We start from the raw sequence: 20,106 nt of genomic DNA, 5'->3' as shown, positions 1-20,106 counted from the left end.
AACTGGTTCATTACATGCTTGTCACAAGTAAGGTAAACGAATGTTTACCTGAACATTCTTTTTAATCTGATGAAGGACCAGCTCATAATGCATTTCATACCTACAGCTTTTCAAACAATGGCAACTATATGTGAAAATGCAAAACTCACTAAGAAGGTTACCTTTCCAGAAAGTACATAAATAATAAAATAGGGACAAAGAATAACTTCTAGTCCTATCAATATGTAATACAAGGAAGTGAAAGGTAACATCTATCCTTGTTCAGAGTAAACAAAGCACATGTCACCACATTAAGCATCAATGAATATTAAATATTCATAAAAATATAATATTCTTGATTCCAGCTTTCATTTCAAAATATTTCAGTATGCCTATACAGCCAAAACCTTATGTCTATACTCACAGCTTCAACTATATAAGGAGGATAAGGCCTTGTATTCAACAATGTATAGAAAGACATACAAATATATAACCCAGAACTCCGATCTCAAATCATTATCACTTCACTGATTTTAATGGGAGCTTCTACTGTTTTAGATTTCTTTCACCAAGATCCAGGTTAACTCCATAACATAATCTGATCATACAATTACCGCTTACAAATGCAGTGGAGATACCACTGGAATGCAACAGCTGTTTGATAACTCACAAACAAAATTGGACAACAGCTGAAGAAAACTAATTCAGCCTTCATCTACAGAGTTTAGCTAGTTTAGAAGAGTTTAGCTAGGATGGTTGTTTGTACCCAAATTGAAATTTGGAACAATATCTTATTCTTACAGAATTTCATCATCAGATAAAATCAACAGTGAATTTAATCAGAACATTTTTGTTAGTAACTTTAATTCTCAAAGCATGTTTTTATTTTCTTGCAACCGTTGTATCTGCATTTACACAAGTAACATCGTTCAGTATTTCAATCTGCCCTACAATATCAGCACACTCATAATGTGCTTTCCATTTATTCCTATTATTTACCTAGCCTTATGCTATATAAACAAATAAAAATGACCCTTCTAGCAGCTAACCTTACAAAGGAGAAGGTGGAATTTCCACTCTGAACAGGAATTGTACATGTCATTTGGTCTGAATCTTAATCATATCCAAGGGATTGTCTTCATTGATTCCAGATGGGAATAAAAAAGTGTAAACCTAAATCGAAGCTTTCATTCCAAACTGTTATTTTACTTTTTTTTTTTCTTTTTTTACTGCAGAGACTTGACTGTTTTTCAAAAATCGTTACCTTCTATCCTAAAGGGTTGCTCCCACCGCTTTATGCGGGGGAAGGAACCAGTGAGCCACAAAATCAGCAAGAAAAGTTGTACAATGTGATAATAATGCATTTATCAACACAGAATTTGTTCAGGCATTATTTACAGAGATATGATTGGCATGGACTTACCCGTAGGGGATCCCTCCATGACATGACCAACATAGGGTCCTTCTTTGAACATTGGCCTGTTATCATTTTGATCAATAACAGAAATATCTAGGCGGACTGGACCATCAATGGTTTTCCCACTTATATCTGTGACCTCAACTTCAAGCTGCATGAACAAAAAGAGAGGAGTAAATTCATTAGTTCACTATCACAGTGAGCCAAGAGTAAGAAAAAAATAGCTCAGATCAGACCCTGCCAAGGATACCACTTGCAGCCCATTCTTTTGGACTAGGCTCAGAGCAGATTTTCAATCTAAGCAAAAGAGAAAGACAGATGTACACTCAAATCAAGATACCCCTTGGCAGCTTGAAAATGCCCCATTCCTCTGAAGAATGAAATGACGAGTATAAGAAAAAAAGACCCCCTGTAAACTTGATACCAATCATGTGAAGATTTGGTTAGAATTTGTTTCTTTACTTTTTTCAAGCACATTTAGAGCAGACACATATAGAACTATTACAGTATAATTGACATATCTCCTAATGCTCAGTTAAAAGTCTTTTTAAAAAAAAAAAATAGGCAAGAATGCATTAGACATTAAATACATTTTCTCAATGATGATGGCATGAAGTATTAAGTAATTTTGACAGTTCTTCAGTTTTTCTAATAAGGTATGGAAGGACAGAACAACATATGCAGTCTTATATAAGCCGGTATATATACACACACACACTCACATCCTGATGTATGAAAGCCCCGGTTGAACATAAAGCCGACAAATGCAGCTGAAGATTTGTTTGGACTTCCTTTACTTCCAAAAATTGGAAAGAAAGATGATACTGTATATCTCAAACCTCCAACCCCCTTGCAAGGGAAAGTCACAATGAGTTATCAAAACTTAATCAGTCATTAGGGCAAACCATGCCAAAACTTCTTAGATAATAAAAAAGCTCGATTTAGATTGCAACTGCATGCTGTAACTGCAGTTCTCTCTCCTCACCAAGACGTCAGTAAAACAGCAATAAACATATCAGAGAGACAGCTATCATTTTCACCTACCCTACCCGTCCCTGGACTCAACTCTTTAATGGACTTAAGCTTGCCAGAAAATGAACCCGAGCACAGACGTTAATATCACTCTCTTCCAATCTTTCCCTGAGAAAGTGGTAGCAGCAGGAGCTGAAAGTCTCTGAGCACTTTGTTTATTCTGTTAATTTATTCTTCATTGCCACGTCTTATACCTGTAAGATATTTATAAGCTAGTGATAAATCCTACTGGGAAAGAATTAGGTCAGAAGTCTAATTCCTTGTTAAAATGGATGGCTTATTATCACATCTCTCTGTATTTCGTTATGCTTATAAATACATTCCACTTTTATAGTTCAGTGTGCTGGGTGTGAGTAGGAGTATTTGTTATGAGTAAACTACCTACTCACATACACTATTTGTAAACAGTGTCACAGTCCATTTTAACATCTACTCACTGCTTATCCTCACTTCTCTAGCAATTGTTCTTGTAAGCCTTTCTCAAGCCTTATTTTTTAATAGATATATAGCTTAACAGCAAATAAATACTCTGGTGTGAAGACAACTGATTCATTTGGCATTAGCACAGCTGAAGCTTCATGGGGGCACACGCCCCTTCAATTTCCAGGGCTTGTTTAACTCTGTATCTGAAGTCAATGTATTAATTTTAGGATTGCGTATGATGTGATAGGGCCTAGGAAGGAAAATGCAGTCGTATTACTGAACTACATTAAAGCTAGATACAGTTTTAGATACAGTTGGAAACTGCTGACAAAAAGATTTATCTTAGTAAATGTTGACTCATCAAAACTATGTTAATTGCTTTGGGAAATGGAAGAATAGCAATATTTCTCTGTGAATTCCAGCAAATTCATTTTCAAATTCAAGATAATTTGCTCTTAATCTATCTCTCAATATTAAGTGACTATACTGCTCACTGGAAAGAACAAAGTCTTTGCTAAATTTAAAAAACTACTTCAGCTGCTTTATCAAAATTGTAAGTCATCTAAAGCAAAGGCTGATCTAACAGTAGGGTTTTTTTTCCCCAGACTTGCACAGATTAAGGAAGAGAATAGGAGATTTACTTTATCATTGCCAAGTCCACTGCGTCTGAGACCAACTGGCCGAAAAAGTTGATGTGACAGGTCCGTAGGAACAGTTATATGATCTCTGCTTCATTTTATTAAGATGACAGAGGGCTTTATTTTATTAGTCTTCGTACAATAATTTCCAGGCTTGTCCTAAGCATTATGGGTTAACTCACCAGCTCCTTTTAAACCCACTCTTTTACAATGTTTTCAAAATAAAAGCCTGCAGCACTGAAATTATGACCATCTATCTTTACATGACTAGTTTGTGAAAGAAGTTGCCTTATATCTTATCTTGCCCAACCAAAACAACTCCACCAAAAAAATCCATAAAGCCCCACCGCCCACAAAACAAAAAACCAACAAAGCAAAGAAGCCACAAAACAGCAACAAAAGTATATTGTTACTTAAAAAAACCCAACACATGCAAGAGAAAGAAGCACTCAAGTAAAAGACAATATTGGCACAAAACCCAAATTACTTTGAACAGACTGTAAATAAAACCAGCTGGAAAATTAGATTGTGTCTAACTATCAGAAGAGTGAGATTTCAGTCTTTCAATAAGACAAAAGGCAGGGAAGTCTATCTAGTTTTAATGTAAAACTTGACTGATGTACGAAAGATGCATTCATTCTTTTGATAGCAAGAGACTGTAATTGAACATTCAGAAAATACCTAAGTTCCTACCTGATTATAACAACATAACTCTAAGGAAAAGTGGTAAGCATAAAGACAGATTTGGGCAAATTGACAAAAAATATCTGCAGAGCTCTGTAGCTATTTATTATGTGAAAACCTGATAAGATTGACTATGCTTTCACTGTTCCAACTTAAATGTTATGGAATTATGTTCATAATGATGAAGTTATGTTCATCATAATCTAACCAACCATATTTTCAGGAACACCTGAGGCTAAATCCCAATTTCATTTTTGACAAAAGTATAGATGCAAACTACAAAGGATAATCAAGGGTTTATAAGAACTGTTATACCTCACAGCACAAGTCTCCATGATAGGATACAAAGCAGACTTTGGCTATTGCTTCTAATATAGCTGAGAAACACTGATAAAATTAAGCACACCAATAAAACAGGAAGAAACAATATAAAACTGAAAGCTGCAGGCAGCAATAGATTTTAGCCTGTTTGTCTAGGCAAACTCTTATTCAGTACTCTCCCTTCTCAAAAGGGACTTCTTGACTGCCCATCCAATTTCCCTCACCATATCTGAAGTGAGGATCTTTCTCGTCACCTCAAATATAATGATTTTAGTACAAGTTTAGTAAGCTTATTCAAAGCTGCGCAAACCTCTTTAAAGTACTGTGTTTTATTTTATATAGTCTTGATTCCCTTTGACTCTGCAGTCAGCAACAACTTTTACAGGAAAAGATAACCAGTCCCATTTTTACCATTACTTAAAGTAATTTCAAAGGTTTCTCTTCACAGAACGGTTGTTTCCATTCATATATTGCTTTTAGTGAAACGATTCTGGATAGCCACCTTCCATCTCTGCATATAGATGTCTATTTTTACTTTGCAGCCAGCCAGCCAATGGTCCACACAAAATTACATCGTAAATTTAAAGTTTTTTATAAGTAAACCTGGAATATCTTTTAGTACTTAATTATCTTCAAAGTCTAATACCGTTCTTTAGTCATTAACTGCCTTCTAATTTTAATTTCCAATTCGTTGCTGATAAGAATGTTTCTCACAGAATTCTTCCAATTGTTTCAACAGATGGTTTTTCTACAGGTTCCTCGTACCCAGCTTCACCCAGGAAAAAAAAAAAAAAAAAAAATCAGTCATTTCTCTGTGTGACACCAGCAGCTTTCCAGAAGCACAAGGCCCCTGTGGCCAGGAGCGCACAGGTGGATTGGGTGTCCGCACCCGGGTGTCGGCAGCAGGGGCCGCTGTGAGGCCAGGTCAGGGCTGCCCCGTGCCGGTTCCGGGCGGTTCCGCAGCTGCCCCACCACAGGGCACAGCTGAGCCCCTCAGCGGCGCCGGTGGCGCCTCTGGGAAAGCCTGTGCAAGAAAGGGCAAAACGCCGCAGGGGTGTTTGGCCTTCACCTTGACCCATGAGCTGTTCACCCCGTTGCTCTGACCCCCCCGAGGTCAACCCACCAAGCAGCAAAAGCAGATGAGTAAAATGCGGCCAGGACAGAGGAAAGGTGCGTCACCCTGGCGTTGGGGTACACTCGGAACTCTGGAAGGAGCGCTGTACCGTCCCGAAAGACTGCTATACCACGACCTGCCCCAGTCTCAGTTATTTTGAGATATCTATGGGTACAGAGCACTGCTGGCTTTATTTATTCCTAGCTTGATTAGAATTATTATTGAGAACACTTGTTAGGTTTATTTATCATCAATTCCTAAGTGTGGATTGACAGTAAAGAAAGGCGGCAGATGTACAGATCTTTCATGTAGGCAATTTCCTGGTAAGAAAAAAGAAAATCATTTGGCCATCTCCGGGTCATAAAAAGTAGTAAAGAAATTCTCCTTATAGTGAAAAGTTCTAGTAAAACTTTGATGCAATTACCTAAAACAACTCAGAGAAGACAATAATTCAGACACACAGAAATTAATTACAATTAAATTTTCCTGCTATTAAGAATATGAATAAAATATTAGCTAATTTTAATATGGCACAAGAAGAGATGGAGGGAAAAGATATAAAACAAAAATACACTGCTGCTAATAGGTATGGATAATTTTATCTCAAACTACTTGATGACAGGGTATCGATTACCTCAGCAAGGTTGTACAGATGATGGCAAAAAATGGCACCATTACCTGCCATGCAAGAATTTAGCTTCATATTCAGAGTTAGAGCCTAGGTGGGAAGGGATTAATTAGCCATTCTAAGTACTCCTATGAGCATCTTACAGAGGCTTTCCCTTGCTAATGCATCCACTTAAAAAATTAGATTCTGATTCCTTAAAAAAACATACAATTTATTACTCTAATTTTATTGGTTTCTTACCTGGCAATAGTCACGTAAACTTTTATTAACGTGCCATTTCGCAATACCTTCACAAGTGAAATACAAGCAGTTCCAGTCTGAAAGGATCGTTGCAGCATAAAGACACTGAACATCTCCTTTCAGTTCACGTTCAGCACATGGACTTTTGAAAGCCTATAGCACTACCTTAGTGATTATAAGTATCTCTGTATTCTTCTGTATGCATGAAGACTAGAGATGAAGAAGCAGTGTCTTGGCTTTTATTTTAAGATAGGTCTCTGTCTTTATTAGAGATGTTTTATCATGTTTGTTGAAAAAACACTATTGGAAGAAAATGTAGAGCATCAGAGAGTTTCCTGAATGCAGACTTTCTTTTACCCTAAGCTGTAATACATTTTATATACTATACAGCTGCTATAGGTCTTCTGATTCATTCTTCTCCTAACAAGGATCTATGCAATGTCTGAAAAGCTTTAGATTTTAGATTTTTTAATTGAATCACTTCAAGTGTTCCTAAACTCTATCCTATTTCTTTTATTGGACATTTGCAAAATATAATCTTATTTTTTAATCAACCTTCAAAAGCTAGTTGTCTCATGCCTTTCTTCAGAAAGAAATCATTTGAAAAGTGATGTAATTCATGGAAAAGCACAACATAGTGATCCAGTCTTGCTATGGGCTTATGTCAAACAAGGCAATTTTTTAGGCAATACTTCTAGTTAAAATAACCAAAATGTAGTTGGTTAAAATAATCAGAAAGTTTCATACAATTACTATAATACAAATGGCTAGTCCTAGCATAAATATCTACATGACTGCCCTACCACACAAAAACTGAAGTTCCTATCACAGAAAATACAGATTCATTTCAAAACATTAATCTCTATAAAGCTTTTAAATAATTTTAGCAGTCTATAGATTTCACTAAGAAAACTAATTAAAACAGCAACTGAACCTTCTGTGAATGCCTAAATTTTTCTCTGTAAACCACGGTAATTTGGGCAATACATAGACTGTAACTGTATATGGTCTACAAATTGAAGAAAGCAATACTGTAGGAATTAATACTGGGAAAAGATTCCAAACCAATCATTCAAATAATTTCATTCTTTTTAACCTCAGTTAACAAAAGAAGATTAAAGATCAAGACCAATATACAAAAAAGCATTTTCTTTCAGAACAAGTGTAGGGGTCTTTCTGCATATACAATATATGACTTAACACTGCTCAATTTAGTGCATTCTCCAAATTAAACATTAGGTTTTACAATATCAGATGATTTCTATGGTGGCATTGTTATCCAATTCTATTCAGCAAGTCTGAACCACTGAAATCCAAAGTAAGAAGGGAAATCTAAATTAGGAAATAAGGCTCATGTGAATAGGACATTCCCCAAGCTGCCTTTAACTACTATTCTCCTAGATAGCACCATATACTTTGCAATGACCCGTCAAACCAGAACTGTTCTGCACCTCCAAATCAGGTGAAAGACTGAAGAGCTTTGGCAAAGACCTCACTAAAATAAAGGTTTGCACTGACCTATCTTGCTATCCTAAAATTACACTGCAGTTATTTCATAGTTCCTATTTTCTTAGCACAACTACCTCTTAACTGTGTATGCATTAATTAAACAAAAATGTCATTAAAAAACAAGACTTCTATCTCCCAAAAGAATGACAAAGGATGAATTCTTCATAAGGTAAGAGCCATTTCATCTTTGGTCACATCAGATGCAAGGCATTGTAGACACATTAATAGAAGTTTTGTGAAAAGGAAGAGGAATTTAACATTATAAACAGTCAAAGATGTTCTTTTCTCACTAGTTTTAAAGCCGAAACCAGGACAAGATCTAATATTTTTAATCATTAGTCACATAAGTAGACTGAAAGGTCAATGTCAATGTCCTAATAATCCGGTTTGTGAAGTGTAACATAGCAAGTTCTTCCGAGCAAGTACCAAGGAATAAATATTTAACTGGTACTCTTTATATGACTTAACTTTTTTAAATTTCCTGGAACTTAAGTTTAATTAAGCAAAAAAAAACCAGCAACACTATGAATGTTCTTCCCTACTGACTTGGAAGAAAGGGGAATTTAATTTATGCACTCACACTGGTACAGAACTCTTCATTGGGGAAGTAAGAGCAAAACAAACTGGAGTGACTGGTCTGATGCTTGATAACAAGACCATACATCAATAGAAGAGCAAGATAAAGTATGTTTAATGAAATTAATTGTGCTGTAATTTATGTCTGAAGCTAAATGTCATTGGACAGCAAAACTGGGTTTTTTGGGGGAATGGGAGGGGGGTCGAGGAGTGGAGAGATAAGTCATAAGAGCGAAGTAATAGAAAACGATAACATGAGGAAAGAGGAAATGATGATGAATACCATTAACCTTTCCTAGAAGGCCTTGTCTAAGCTGAGTCAAACTCAAGAATACTCTCCAGAACTGACCTGACTGTTGTCCCATGTTATAACAGGAGGGTGTCTGGCAGCACACTGGTGGCAGGAGCCGTCTCGTGCCCACCTAATGCAATTTTGAGTGGTCCCCGCAACTGCGTCCTTCCCAGCTGCAGCTGCCATGAGATCATTCCTAAACAGACCTGTCAAGTCTAACAATTCTTTTCTTTCTTTTTGAGAGAAAGAAGGGACAGAGGAGGAGAAATAGAAGTACAAACTGCATTTTCATAGTTTATACAATTTTTACTAATAAGAACCTGTACTTTTTCAAAGCTAAAGTTGCATTTGAACCTGTCAACAGAGGGGTTTATCTACATGTGGCTATAAGTCATAAAAAGATTCCTATGTTATTTCAAAAGTTTTTTTCCTTAAACAAAACCAGCCCAAGTCAAGAAAGTTGCCTTAATTAAATAATAACTTTCTGTATATTTTCCACATTAATTTTTGTGCAGTAAATCTTTCTATTATGAATATCTTACTGTTCATCCTTCCCTTGAAGCGGGAAGCACAAGAACATTGTCTTTGCCAGTTTACATTCAATAAAGGCCAATCTCCAAAAGCACACTGCACCTGCACTTCCTGTTGGCTTGAGATAACACCAGAAATTGTCCATCTCTCTGAAAAACCTGGCACTGGCAATCCAGAAAAGCCACTACAACCTGGGGGAAAGATCTTCCTCGGTGTGAGTAAGAAAACAAACCTTGAATGATTACACTAGTGATAACAGTACTTGGAGTTTTCCAGGTTCTTTATCCTGTACTGGCAGTATGACAGTCTGTCTTCTAGCACCAGCATGTCTCTTGATTTGCAGTTCACTTTACAGAATATGCCTAGAAGATGCCACCAGTGAAATACGCTCATTGCTGCAAAATGAAGCTAAAATGCTATACATTTAATATTTTTTTATTTTAGTATACTAAATTCCTCCATAGCACTAAACTAAGCAATTATGAATTCACTATTTAATTGAATGTATATACTGTAAAGCTATTAGTGTCACAGTAAATGTATTTTCTTCCACAGCTGTGTGTCTCTGAATTACAATATTGCTAAAAAGGCGCTGTTTCCTTGTAGAACTTAAGTCCTGAAAATTTTTCTCTGCTGTGAGTATAAAGTGGTCCCTTTCCTGTGAACAAGATCACAGAGCAGGAAAACAGAATATAGAGAACGATGGCATAAACCTCAGAGAAAAAAAAACATTAAATACATACTCATAGAAAGCTTATACCAAAATGAACTCTGCCTTTTCTGCAGAACAACACTAAACACAATTTCAAAAATTATTTTGAGGTTTTCAGCTCATTAGAAAATAAAATAAATAATTTGGGATTTTGTAGAGGCTTTCTTTTGTGTCAACAGAAAAAATAAACCCACAAAATGGATAACTTAATCTCATATTTTTTTCCACTTATTCCTAAGGATAGTTTTTAAACATTAAAATCAAAGCTGGTCATCAAGCAGTAAATGGTATTTTCAGTTATTTGTGTCAGTTTGAAGCAGACAAGGATTTACTCTTGTGAGTATTATTTTAAAATTTCATATTTTTAATATTTAAATATTTGTAAGAAGTAATTCTTTGCACATGGCAGATTCCTTCTGATATTCACAGAATATTTAGGTTTATATATAAGATCAAACACTAGTAACTATAAATTTTTAAAAGCTTCAGTCCACCTTATGCCTTAGATCCACCCCTCATAAAATCCAGTCCCTCTGATAAATGCCACTGTCTAGAGACACTACACTCTGAATAGTCAGGTTGCACAGGAGAAAACTGGGTTTAACTGGTTAGTTATGCAAAAGTCACAGTGAACAAAGGAATTGGGAGCAGAGAATGGAAGACACTGGCATTATCACAAAACTCTCTCTTCTGTTGTGCAGGAAACCTCAACCACGCTGCACAGCAGGGCATGTCAGGGTAGGTAGCAGGTAGCTGCTCCAAGGTCCTGCCAGCCTGGCAGAGCTTCCGCATGGGCTCTGCATGTACGTACAAACCCTGCTACACTTGCGGACTACTGAAACACAAGCAATACAAGAACTTTCAAAAAGGCTCAAAATCACCATCCCCATTTTAGAGGTGGACATAAAGGAGATATGAGGCACTCAAACTGATCGTAACCATCCTGATTAATTATGATAGAACTGATGGAACCAACTGATGCAATATAGCAGAGTGTTTCAAAAGAAAATCAGTTACATAAGTAAGATGGGCAAAAGATGGGAGAAGAAACAGAGAAATTACTTCACCAAAGCTGTACACCAGACAAAATTTAAATCAAGCTTGAATCTAGTTTTTTTGATCTCTGAATACAAGACTGATAGCTAAATTTTATCTCTTGCTGAGCAAGTGATATAAAATTGGATTTACAAAGGTTATTAAGCTACCAACATGCGCACAGTGTGATTTTTCAAAGTGCCTTACAAGACTGGGTAATATATACTATTAAAAGCAAAACACCTTTGAAAGAGCTTTGAAAACCTGATTGTCCTCTCAGTGTCTCAGTTTTCCCCCCATTAAGCACTATTCTACAGCTGTATAGACACAAAACCACAACTGAAAATAATTTTCTGCATCCTCACAACAGTAAAACTGCATATTGCTAAGGGTCTCTCATATAGCTATAAAAATTGAATTAAAATTACTTCTGAAGCATACTTCCTGTTAAATATTATCTTTGAGTTTTGAAATTAGAATGCCCACTCCAAAAATAACCTCCGTGAACAAAAGAAAAGGACATCCCTTAAATCTGTGGAGCAATACAGCTTTCAAATGAAGCCATGTGTACTTCACACAGACCAAAAGTATTGCAGATAATCACATAAATACTAATTAAAATCTTCCCATATCACAAGAGAACACATGTTGAGCCCCTCCAAAAGAGAGGGGGTGGGAGAGAGAGGGAAGATATCAGGATTCACCAAAGCAATCAAGTCTAATCACCACAAAAATACTAAATTTAAAAAATCAAAAAGAGAGGAAATAGCACTGAAATAAAGGATTAAGACATAAGCTGTGCCAGAATTTTTAGGCTGTATGCTGCACCACAAAAACAACAGACACTTGCATAAGAAAAGATGAAAAACGGCTTTGCACTTTTAAACAGCTCCTAGCAGTATTCAAGCACTGTTCACCATTCTTACTGCTTGAAAATAACTCCAAACAGCATATAGGAAGTGGCAAGAGTTTAACAAATTTCACCTCACAGAAGGATTCAAGAAGCAATAGGGTCAGAGAGAGCCCATAACTAATCAGACCATAACCAAAATCCAAGATCTCAAATGCATTGGTGACAAGAAAACTGACTTATTTAGGCATAAGAAATAAAGGTCAGTGTAAATGTCAGGTATATATCACACACACACGTATTTTTCTTTGTTATTATTGCTTAACATATCTGTTCCTACAAATGAGTAGGAAAAGGTCTTAGAAGTCAAGGATCACTCAAGCTTATACCAGTCTAGTACAGATGTAACCAGCCAGGTTTCTCTATTTTAAAGCAACAAAACAAAGAATTAGAAGAGCACTTGTATAGAGGACTTTACAAGCTGGACTGGAGGGCATGCAGCACACTGCTGCCTTGCTGCCCAATCTTCTGGCTCTGTCAGCATTCCTGGGATGACATCTCATCCTCTTTACACTGTCAGTTTTCGAGTGATGAGCTGCAGCCAGGTGTCCTTTCAAGCTGCATCCAAGAAGGGAATAAGAGTGCTTGGGATCTAAGTGTCGATAAAGAGAAAAATTTTGTAATTTGGAAGAATGGTTCTCCTACTGGATTTTCTCTTTCTGAGAAATTTGCTAATTCTGTAAATAAATTGCTCTCCTCTTCAAAATTTGAAACACTATCAGCATATTTTATATACTGTATTTGCTACACCCTCATAAGATGCAATTCTATTGTCTTTTTAAATTTCACCTTTTTAAAGGTTAGTTAGTAAACGTTAGTAGAAGTCAGATAAAGAGAACTAGATGAGATTTATTTGTATCTGCTTTGTAGGATTTAGATGACTGTACTGCAGATCGTAAGGGCCATGTGTTATGAAACCCATTCAAACTGCAGAGCTGCAAAACCCCCATCGCCAAAAGTCTTTGCTGTGAAGTGCTGCGTTATGGTACAAAACATCTGTCATTCCCTTTTTCCAGCACATAGCACGCCATGATGATAAACTGTTAAGTGTCCTGTTTCTGTACCTATAGTCACTTTCAGATTTATTAATTTATTTTTATTCTGCTGCTAAATCTAATTCCACTTCTCTCTCAATCTCTGGCAGTCTCTCCTATACTCAATGCACCTGGCATTACCAACCAGAACCTGCCTGTTTAATCACAGAGCTGAACTACCTTCCATGGAGCGCACCTCTCCTTCTTCATATTCTTCTCTAGTAAACATTTTACACTTTGTTGACCCTGTTTGTAAGTCAAAGATAACATATTTCAATGTTGATGATAAAAGGTTTGGGTGCTGGAAATGCCATCTACATGATTCACTACCTACTGTATGTTTGGTTATATACGTCAGTAAAAGCAAGTTCATCAATATTCCTCAAAATCATCATAAGAGGTTGTAAACTGTTAGATTATGAAGGTTGAATTTTGACATCTGATTGGCTAAATATATCACAGAAGTATTCACAGTTAGCACTTTGCTTTCATCTGCTTCCTGTATTCTTTGCCTGGCCTTAGCAGTTACAATGATATATGAGCCCTGAAAGTAACAAAGCACTGTTTATCTTTCCCTGTTATTCTGAACTAAATGAGTTTTTGCTGATTTTGTCTACAGTCCGTTTTATTGAATTTCACATTATGCCCAGTTGTTTTTTCCAAGAGGATGTCTATGGCAGATACTTTTGTAATTCAGACAGCTGATCTTCCCAGTAACAACATCTAAACAGATTAGCACATCCCAGATCACAAACATTTAGCAGCTTCTCTGTTTCAGTGTAACAGTGTAAGTTGTTTTTTCTACTTTGCCAACAATGGCAAGGTATATATTTCATATATAGAAAAAAGGAAATATCTTAATGGTTTCAATGTCATTTTAGTGGAAAAACAGTTTGCAGACGTGTACATAATGGAAAGAAATGTCAAGGGCAGCCTGATCCAAAATAAAATGTTATTTCTAATTACCTGCTTTCTCCCTCTAAAACTAATCTTTGTAACTCTTAACATGTTGGACCAACTCTCTACATTAATTGTCAATAAAGAAAGATTTAGTCAATGAGCCTCAAATTAGCTAAATTAACACAGTAATAGTCTCTTCTGAGTAGTCAAACAGCTCTAATGTAGCTCCCAAAGGATCAACAAGGGTCTGCTACATAGTGACACATCAAAAGACAGAATTTATTTCATTTTCGTCTATTTTTATTGCTTACATTTAGCCCAGGAACTTTCTGAAATGCTTCACTGGCCTTCAGCTCTGATGACAGCATTACCTGTTAAAACTATTAATCTTAAGGTATAATTAACAGTTCTAGTGTGTCTCACTGGTATTTTTTTTTTTTTTTTTTTTTTTTTTTGAGATCTCAGTCAACTCTAAGTTACTGCATTGGGCATGTTAGTAAAGGCATCTCCTTAGTAAACTATATGCTCCATCACCACTTTCCCTTCATTCTGAACCCTCACTTGATGTTTTACGACATACAACAGCAGCAATTCCTGTGCTGCATTTTCATAAAGTTAGGTCTCAAATGAAATCTACAAACTTCTGCCTTACTGATTTTTCACTATCTTTCAGGACTTTATCCATGCTACATTTCTATGCCTATTTTGTTTCTGGAGATAAAGTAGATCTCTCTTTTTCTCTCCCTCATGCTTCTCCTAAATTGCAAATTACGACAACCTCATGTGAGCAATTTCCTGAATTCCAAGACTCACAATGTAACTGTCATCTTTTGTCTTTTTTTTCACCCTTTTCAAGCCCTTTGATAATTTACAAATCTTAACAGAAATGATTTTGAGTCCAAAAATACAACTAAAACATTTTTTGCAAGGAAAATTATTATGTTGCAGATGTCTACTTTTTCACTGCTTGATGCAACAGGAAAAAAAATGCATAGAAAAAGAAAACTTTACATATTTGGCAACAAAGGGAGAATTGGAAAGTCAAAGTTATTGCAGCAAAAATAAAGTCTGGATATAGTCAATCACAACATTCATTAAAGGCCACTTGCACCAAAAATTGCAAATGAAAAAGGCCTTTCTGAATTACAACAATCAGCAAGACTCTTCTTCATGTACCTGCAAAATAAACGATCATAAAAGGAATAAACTTCCAGAACTCGTCACAGCAAGCTGTTGCAGTAAAATCTGCCTCTCCTATTGCAAACCTGTAACTGAAAAAACAAGAAAAGTATCTTTGTAACCACAGAGACAATCGCTAACAGAAACCAGGAGTGAATTAAAGTCATAACAGAAATAAAAGTATGCCCTATTACAAAACTAATAGTAATTAAGTAAAGGCAACTGTAATTTCAAACAAACAGGTTTACCATGATAAGACTGGAAAATTAAACATACAGTAGAAACAAATACACAAAGAAGGACCCATTAAAATCTACTGAGGTGTAGCATTTTTTTTTCAAACCTTAAATGACTTAGAACAGGAAATCCTTGAACAGACCCTCTGAAGTTTATGCTCCGAAGCATCACAGTGACTTCTTGCATAGACTAGACTATTCAACCTTCATGTATTTAGTCCCAAAGTGGCATTGCACTCACAAAGTAATGGAAATTCATCCTATGGTATTTTACTCCCCTTGAGCCTAGCTATATCAATTAAGGGACTTGACAACACTGTACTGATCTCTTCTAAAAATAATAGGCCTGCATATATTAAAATCCAAACTTTTTTTAAAAAATAGGGAGGTATTTTAACAATACAGTATGATTTTAATGAAATGTATTTAATTATAGCTTGAAGTATCACCATTGTAACCAACGTAATTGCTAGCAGCCCCAGTGAGTACAAATAGTATCTTATTGCACAAGTTCCTGTCTAAAAAGAGAAAAACAAGATCGCACCTAGTATATTTATTCTTCACCAAATTCTGGTGTCATCTGTGAATAGGTCTAGTCCTGTCTCCATTGCATTGTTCCCGTCTTCTTCTAGTTTTTAAGTTGATATACACAGCGCACATAATGATCGGACTTTACTGTTCAATAAAAAAACAATTAGTTGCAAATTGCATAAAAGTTCTTCTTCACTCAGTTCTGTTACATCACCAAAAGTGTTGTTCTCCTTCGACTTGGCAAGGTCACTTTTCATCAATATATTGCTGGTTCAAATATAAGATAATTTCTTTTATTTGGAGTAACCTATTTATAAATCCATCACTATTAAGTAACTTGATAGCTCAATGCAAAACACATACCAAAACTCAGTCCAATCGATACAAAGAGTTTGATTTTTGAGATCAAATCAGTAACACTCCATCAACCATACAGAGCCTATCAAAGAGAGTAAAACTATTCTGTTTGTAACTGCGGTGTCTTGCAGAACTAAAGGTTTGTTACTATGACACCAAGTAAATTCTATGGCATCTGAATAACAAAAAGCACCTAAAACTGTATAGCAACCATATTTATAAGTAGTACAGTATCTTAAGAAATATGGAAGTAACAAACAATAGATCACTGTAATATGATCACTTGCCATATAAAAATTGTTCAGTGAACACAGATACTGAAGACAGAAATGAAAAAAAATGTTGCATGAACTGATATCATAGAGCTAAGTTTATCGTTTGGGAGAAACCCCTTCATAAGGAATGCAGAATCAGCTGCAAAACAACAACTTAAAATTATTAGGTCTACTTATGAAAGAAAAAAGATCTCCAAACATTTTCTCAAACATAAAGTAGGTCAGGAATAATTATTTTAGAGGCTCTGTGTTTGTTTCACTTTATGTCAAAGAAGGAAATGAAAACGAAAGGAAACATACTAAAATCTCTAGTAGGCTGTTAATTTTTCTATATGTTAAATGTTTTACAAATATGGTTGTGTCTCACCTTCTTTCAAAACCAGAGCTGCAGGATCACATAACTGTTCAATAGATGGCACTCTATGTTCTTCTACAAATAGCTTATACATACCATTAAGTGGAGACAGCTGAGAGAGAGAGATGAGTGGACTGAGTTTAGTCACCTGCCCTAATTCTACTACAGACACCACTTAAAAATAATTACTCTTTATCAGAACATAAATGAGCTTCATACTAAGCAATTCAAAGAAAGTGGAAGTTTTAACCACAGAAAACAAGCCTGACAGAAACGTATTTTAAGTAATCAAACCTTCATCTTTCTCACTAAAAGGTAAAAAAAATAAGCATGTCTGTGGATTGCCTCTTCAGCAAGGAACCAAAATTGTACAACAGCAACATTCTCCTGCAGAAAAAAAGGACATTCAGAGAAGGATGCACTGTCTGTTTAGTAGAATGTTGGGAAAAATCTTATAAAAATGCAAACTACTAAACACAATATTCATAGCTCATCAAATCCTGACATGTTCTGGAATATGCTAGTACCAAACTATGTCACTTCGACTAGGTTTGACAGCACGTAAATTATATCGTGTAAGAGTTTAACTAAAATGAAGTTGCTCACCAAAAATATCTTGATCTACACAGAATTTTCAATGTTAGAAAACTGTTCTATTACTAATGAAACAACAGACAAGAAAAGTGACATTAAGTTTATTTTTCTGCTTTATGTTCTGCTTTACCTAGCAGAAGATCATAGAGACCAGAACTGAATAAAGGTGTGGAAACTTTTTTTTTAACCTTTTTGCCTTTTCTCTGAACAGGTTCATTTTAGTATTTAAAATTATCCATCAAACACTGTAATTGAACACATTTCAGCCTTTAGATTTTGAATACAGCATTGAATAGCTGTGCTGACTGATCACTTCAGTCACATGGCATTGTTGGTACACTCTGACTCGACCCCCCTTATAAACTTTTATAGGGCTGGAATATGTAATTTCCAGCTCAAAGCTTCATGGAAGCATATGGTAGTGTGATTATCCTATCCAATAGCATAACTACTATTTTAATATATAATTATTCATATCAATACCAAATTTCTTAAACTCATATTATTAGAAACCAGATGCACGAACAGCCACTACTGCCATCACAGCAAACCTGGTGTTTGCTGTACAAATAAGTGTTTGACTTGCTATTTTTCAAGATTCACATCATACAGGTGGTTTAGGCCTTTTTATAGTATATTTAGTATTTGTATAATAATGTTTAGTAAATAATAGATGTAGTTATATAATTTAACAGACACAACCCAGTAACCTAGAAATGGGCTTACACTGAAACCTATACTGCAAAAACCTATTTGCAGTTGCCAACAGCTGTGAAGGCCCAATTTTTACCCGAAAATGGTTTTATCAGTGATTTTGTTGCTGGAAATGCCTTAAATCTTCAGTATTTTCTGGAAGAATGCAAACTATTTTTCTGTGATTTTGCTTTTATATCTGCTGTAGTTTTGTAACCTGATCACAAGAAATAAGATTAGTGAATAATATGACACTTGGTCAGCCTGCAGGTATGGAGCTAAGTATTTTTAAAGTCCTTCCCACAGGGAGAAATCTAGCATCAGTGTTCATTTTTGTCAAGTCACACAGCAGACATGGCTGTTTTCTTTCTTGTCATAATGAAACCTTTATTTGTATAAGTTAACATCTAAAGATCAAGAGGCCAGCTAAAAAGTGTATCATAATCAAAGAATAAAAAAACAGGGGAATTCTCCATTTACCAAGGTGATAACTGATAAAATAGCCTAAGAAATATTTCTCTAATTGTCATTCAACCTTCACATCACCTCTTCTGTGACTTCCAAGAAATGTCACTTTTCTCTTGCCAAGACAGGTTTCTGTACATACATGTTCCCTCAAGTAAATTTTACTCCAAATCTGTGTATAATTATCGATAACATTTCTTAGACTTATTTCTTGTTCCTTCCACCAACAACCACAAAAGCTCATTTACCTTATACAGAATGTAATTAGTAGGTATCGTATTTATTTGACAGCTTTCTCATTTTCTCAATTCTACGTAATTTGACAGGGACCATTACAGATCCGTAACTAGTCTTTCAGAATGACTTTCACAAGGTTAGTTCACTTATTAATTGACCCTTGGTAATGGTAATTTAAGAAGCATATTAATCTCATCTGTCAGTTCTAACACATACTAGATGTATAAAATAATTTGTCTTTTGCAAGGAGCCTTGCAACAGAAATGAAGTGTCTAAGTTTTTAATTAATATGCATTTTCTTTCAACAAATGAGATTGGAGTGGAAGGAGACTTCTTTTCAGTGATTTTCTTTATTCTGCTTTAAAGCTCCTACATTTTCTTATTATAGAGATAAACACTCTTTCACCAGTCAATAAAGCCTATGATCTAAATAATCTTCTACAAAGGACATTCTGGTATTCTCAACACAGATCGCTGAAATTTAAAAATCCATCAACAAAGCATTCAGCACTTCAACAGCAGTGATTCTTATTATTACATATACAGATTAAAGGTTTCTGGAATTCAAGGAGATTTAATTCACTAAGAATATTAAACAAAAGATTACTATTCAGAAATTGAAAAACTTCAACCAGTATCAGATGCTCAGAGTTGTAATCTTTTTAAATCTGGTTTTCTAATGCGTTATAGCTTGAGCAGAGCCTGCAGTTTATGTCTAAGAAAGAGGTATACAAAATTCTTAATCCAAAGTACTAGTAAGGGCCTTGTGTAAGTTCTCCTCCCTTATTCCATTCATTAACTAAATAATGGGACCGGTTAATAGCGAGGGGAAGACAGAGACAAACTGCATAAAGAACCAGTTGTGCCCTTAGCGTGTGATCATCTGCACTTCATAACACATGGGTGAAACACAGCTCCTCCCATAAACACTCCTAAAGGGCATAAGCATTTACTGATGAATGTGCACAGTTCTCATTAAGGTTAGCACAGGTCTGAGGTAGAACAGAAATCCTATGGTCTGTACTTAAAAGCAGAGAAGTCAAGAAAGTACAAGGTAAAAGGTGAGGTCTTCCTCCACCCCCTTCTTCTACTTTTCCTTTTGCGTGCAAAGAATGAAGAGACCTTCTGAAAGGTAACTTTACAAAGAGTAGACCCTTATGCTATAAACCCAGGGAGGCCATACTAAGAAAGAAGGTCAGGCCAATATTT

General features: G+C 35.6%; 1 protein-coding gene across 1 annotated transcript in view; it reads right to left on the bottom strand.

Annotated features, from left to right (window-relative positions):
- Positions 1-20,106, bottom strand: part of CDH13 (cadherin 13) — a 512,113-nt gene that overhangs the window by 215,905 nt on the left and 276,102 nt on the right. The window contains exon 6 of the mRNA XM_075161497.1: positions 1,403-1,547. Coding sequence (XP_075017598.1) covers positions 1,403-1,547 — 145 coding nt within the window. The remainder of the gene's footprint in view (positions 1-1,402; positions 1,548-20,106) is intronic.

This window comes from Calonectris borealis, chromosome 12 (genome assembly GCF_964195595.1).
Source record: "Calonectris borealis chromosome 12, bCalBor7.hap1.2, whole genome shotgun sequence".
In the NCBI taxonomy this organism is placed as follows: Eukaryota; Metazoa; Chordata; class Aves; order Procellariiformes; family Procellariidae; genus Calonectris; species Calonectris borealis.
Note: the sequence above shows the minus strand (reverse complement) of the source record. Positions and strands in the feature narration are given on the sequence as shown.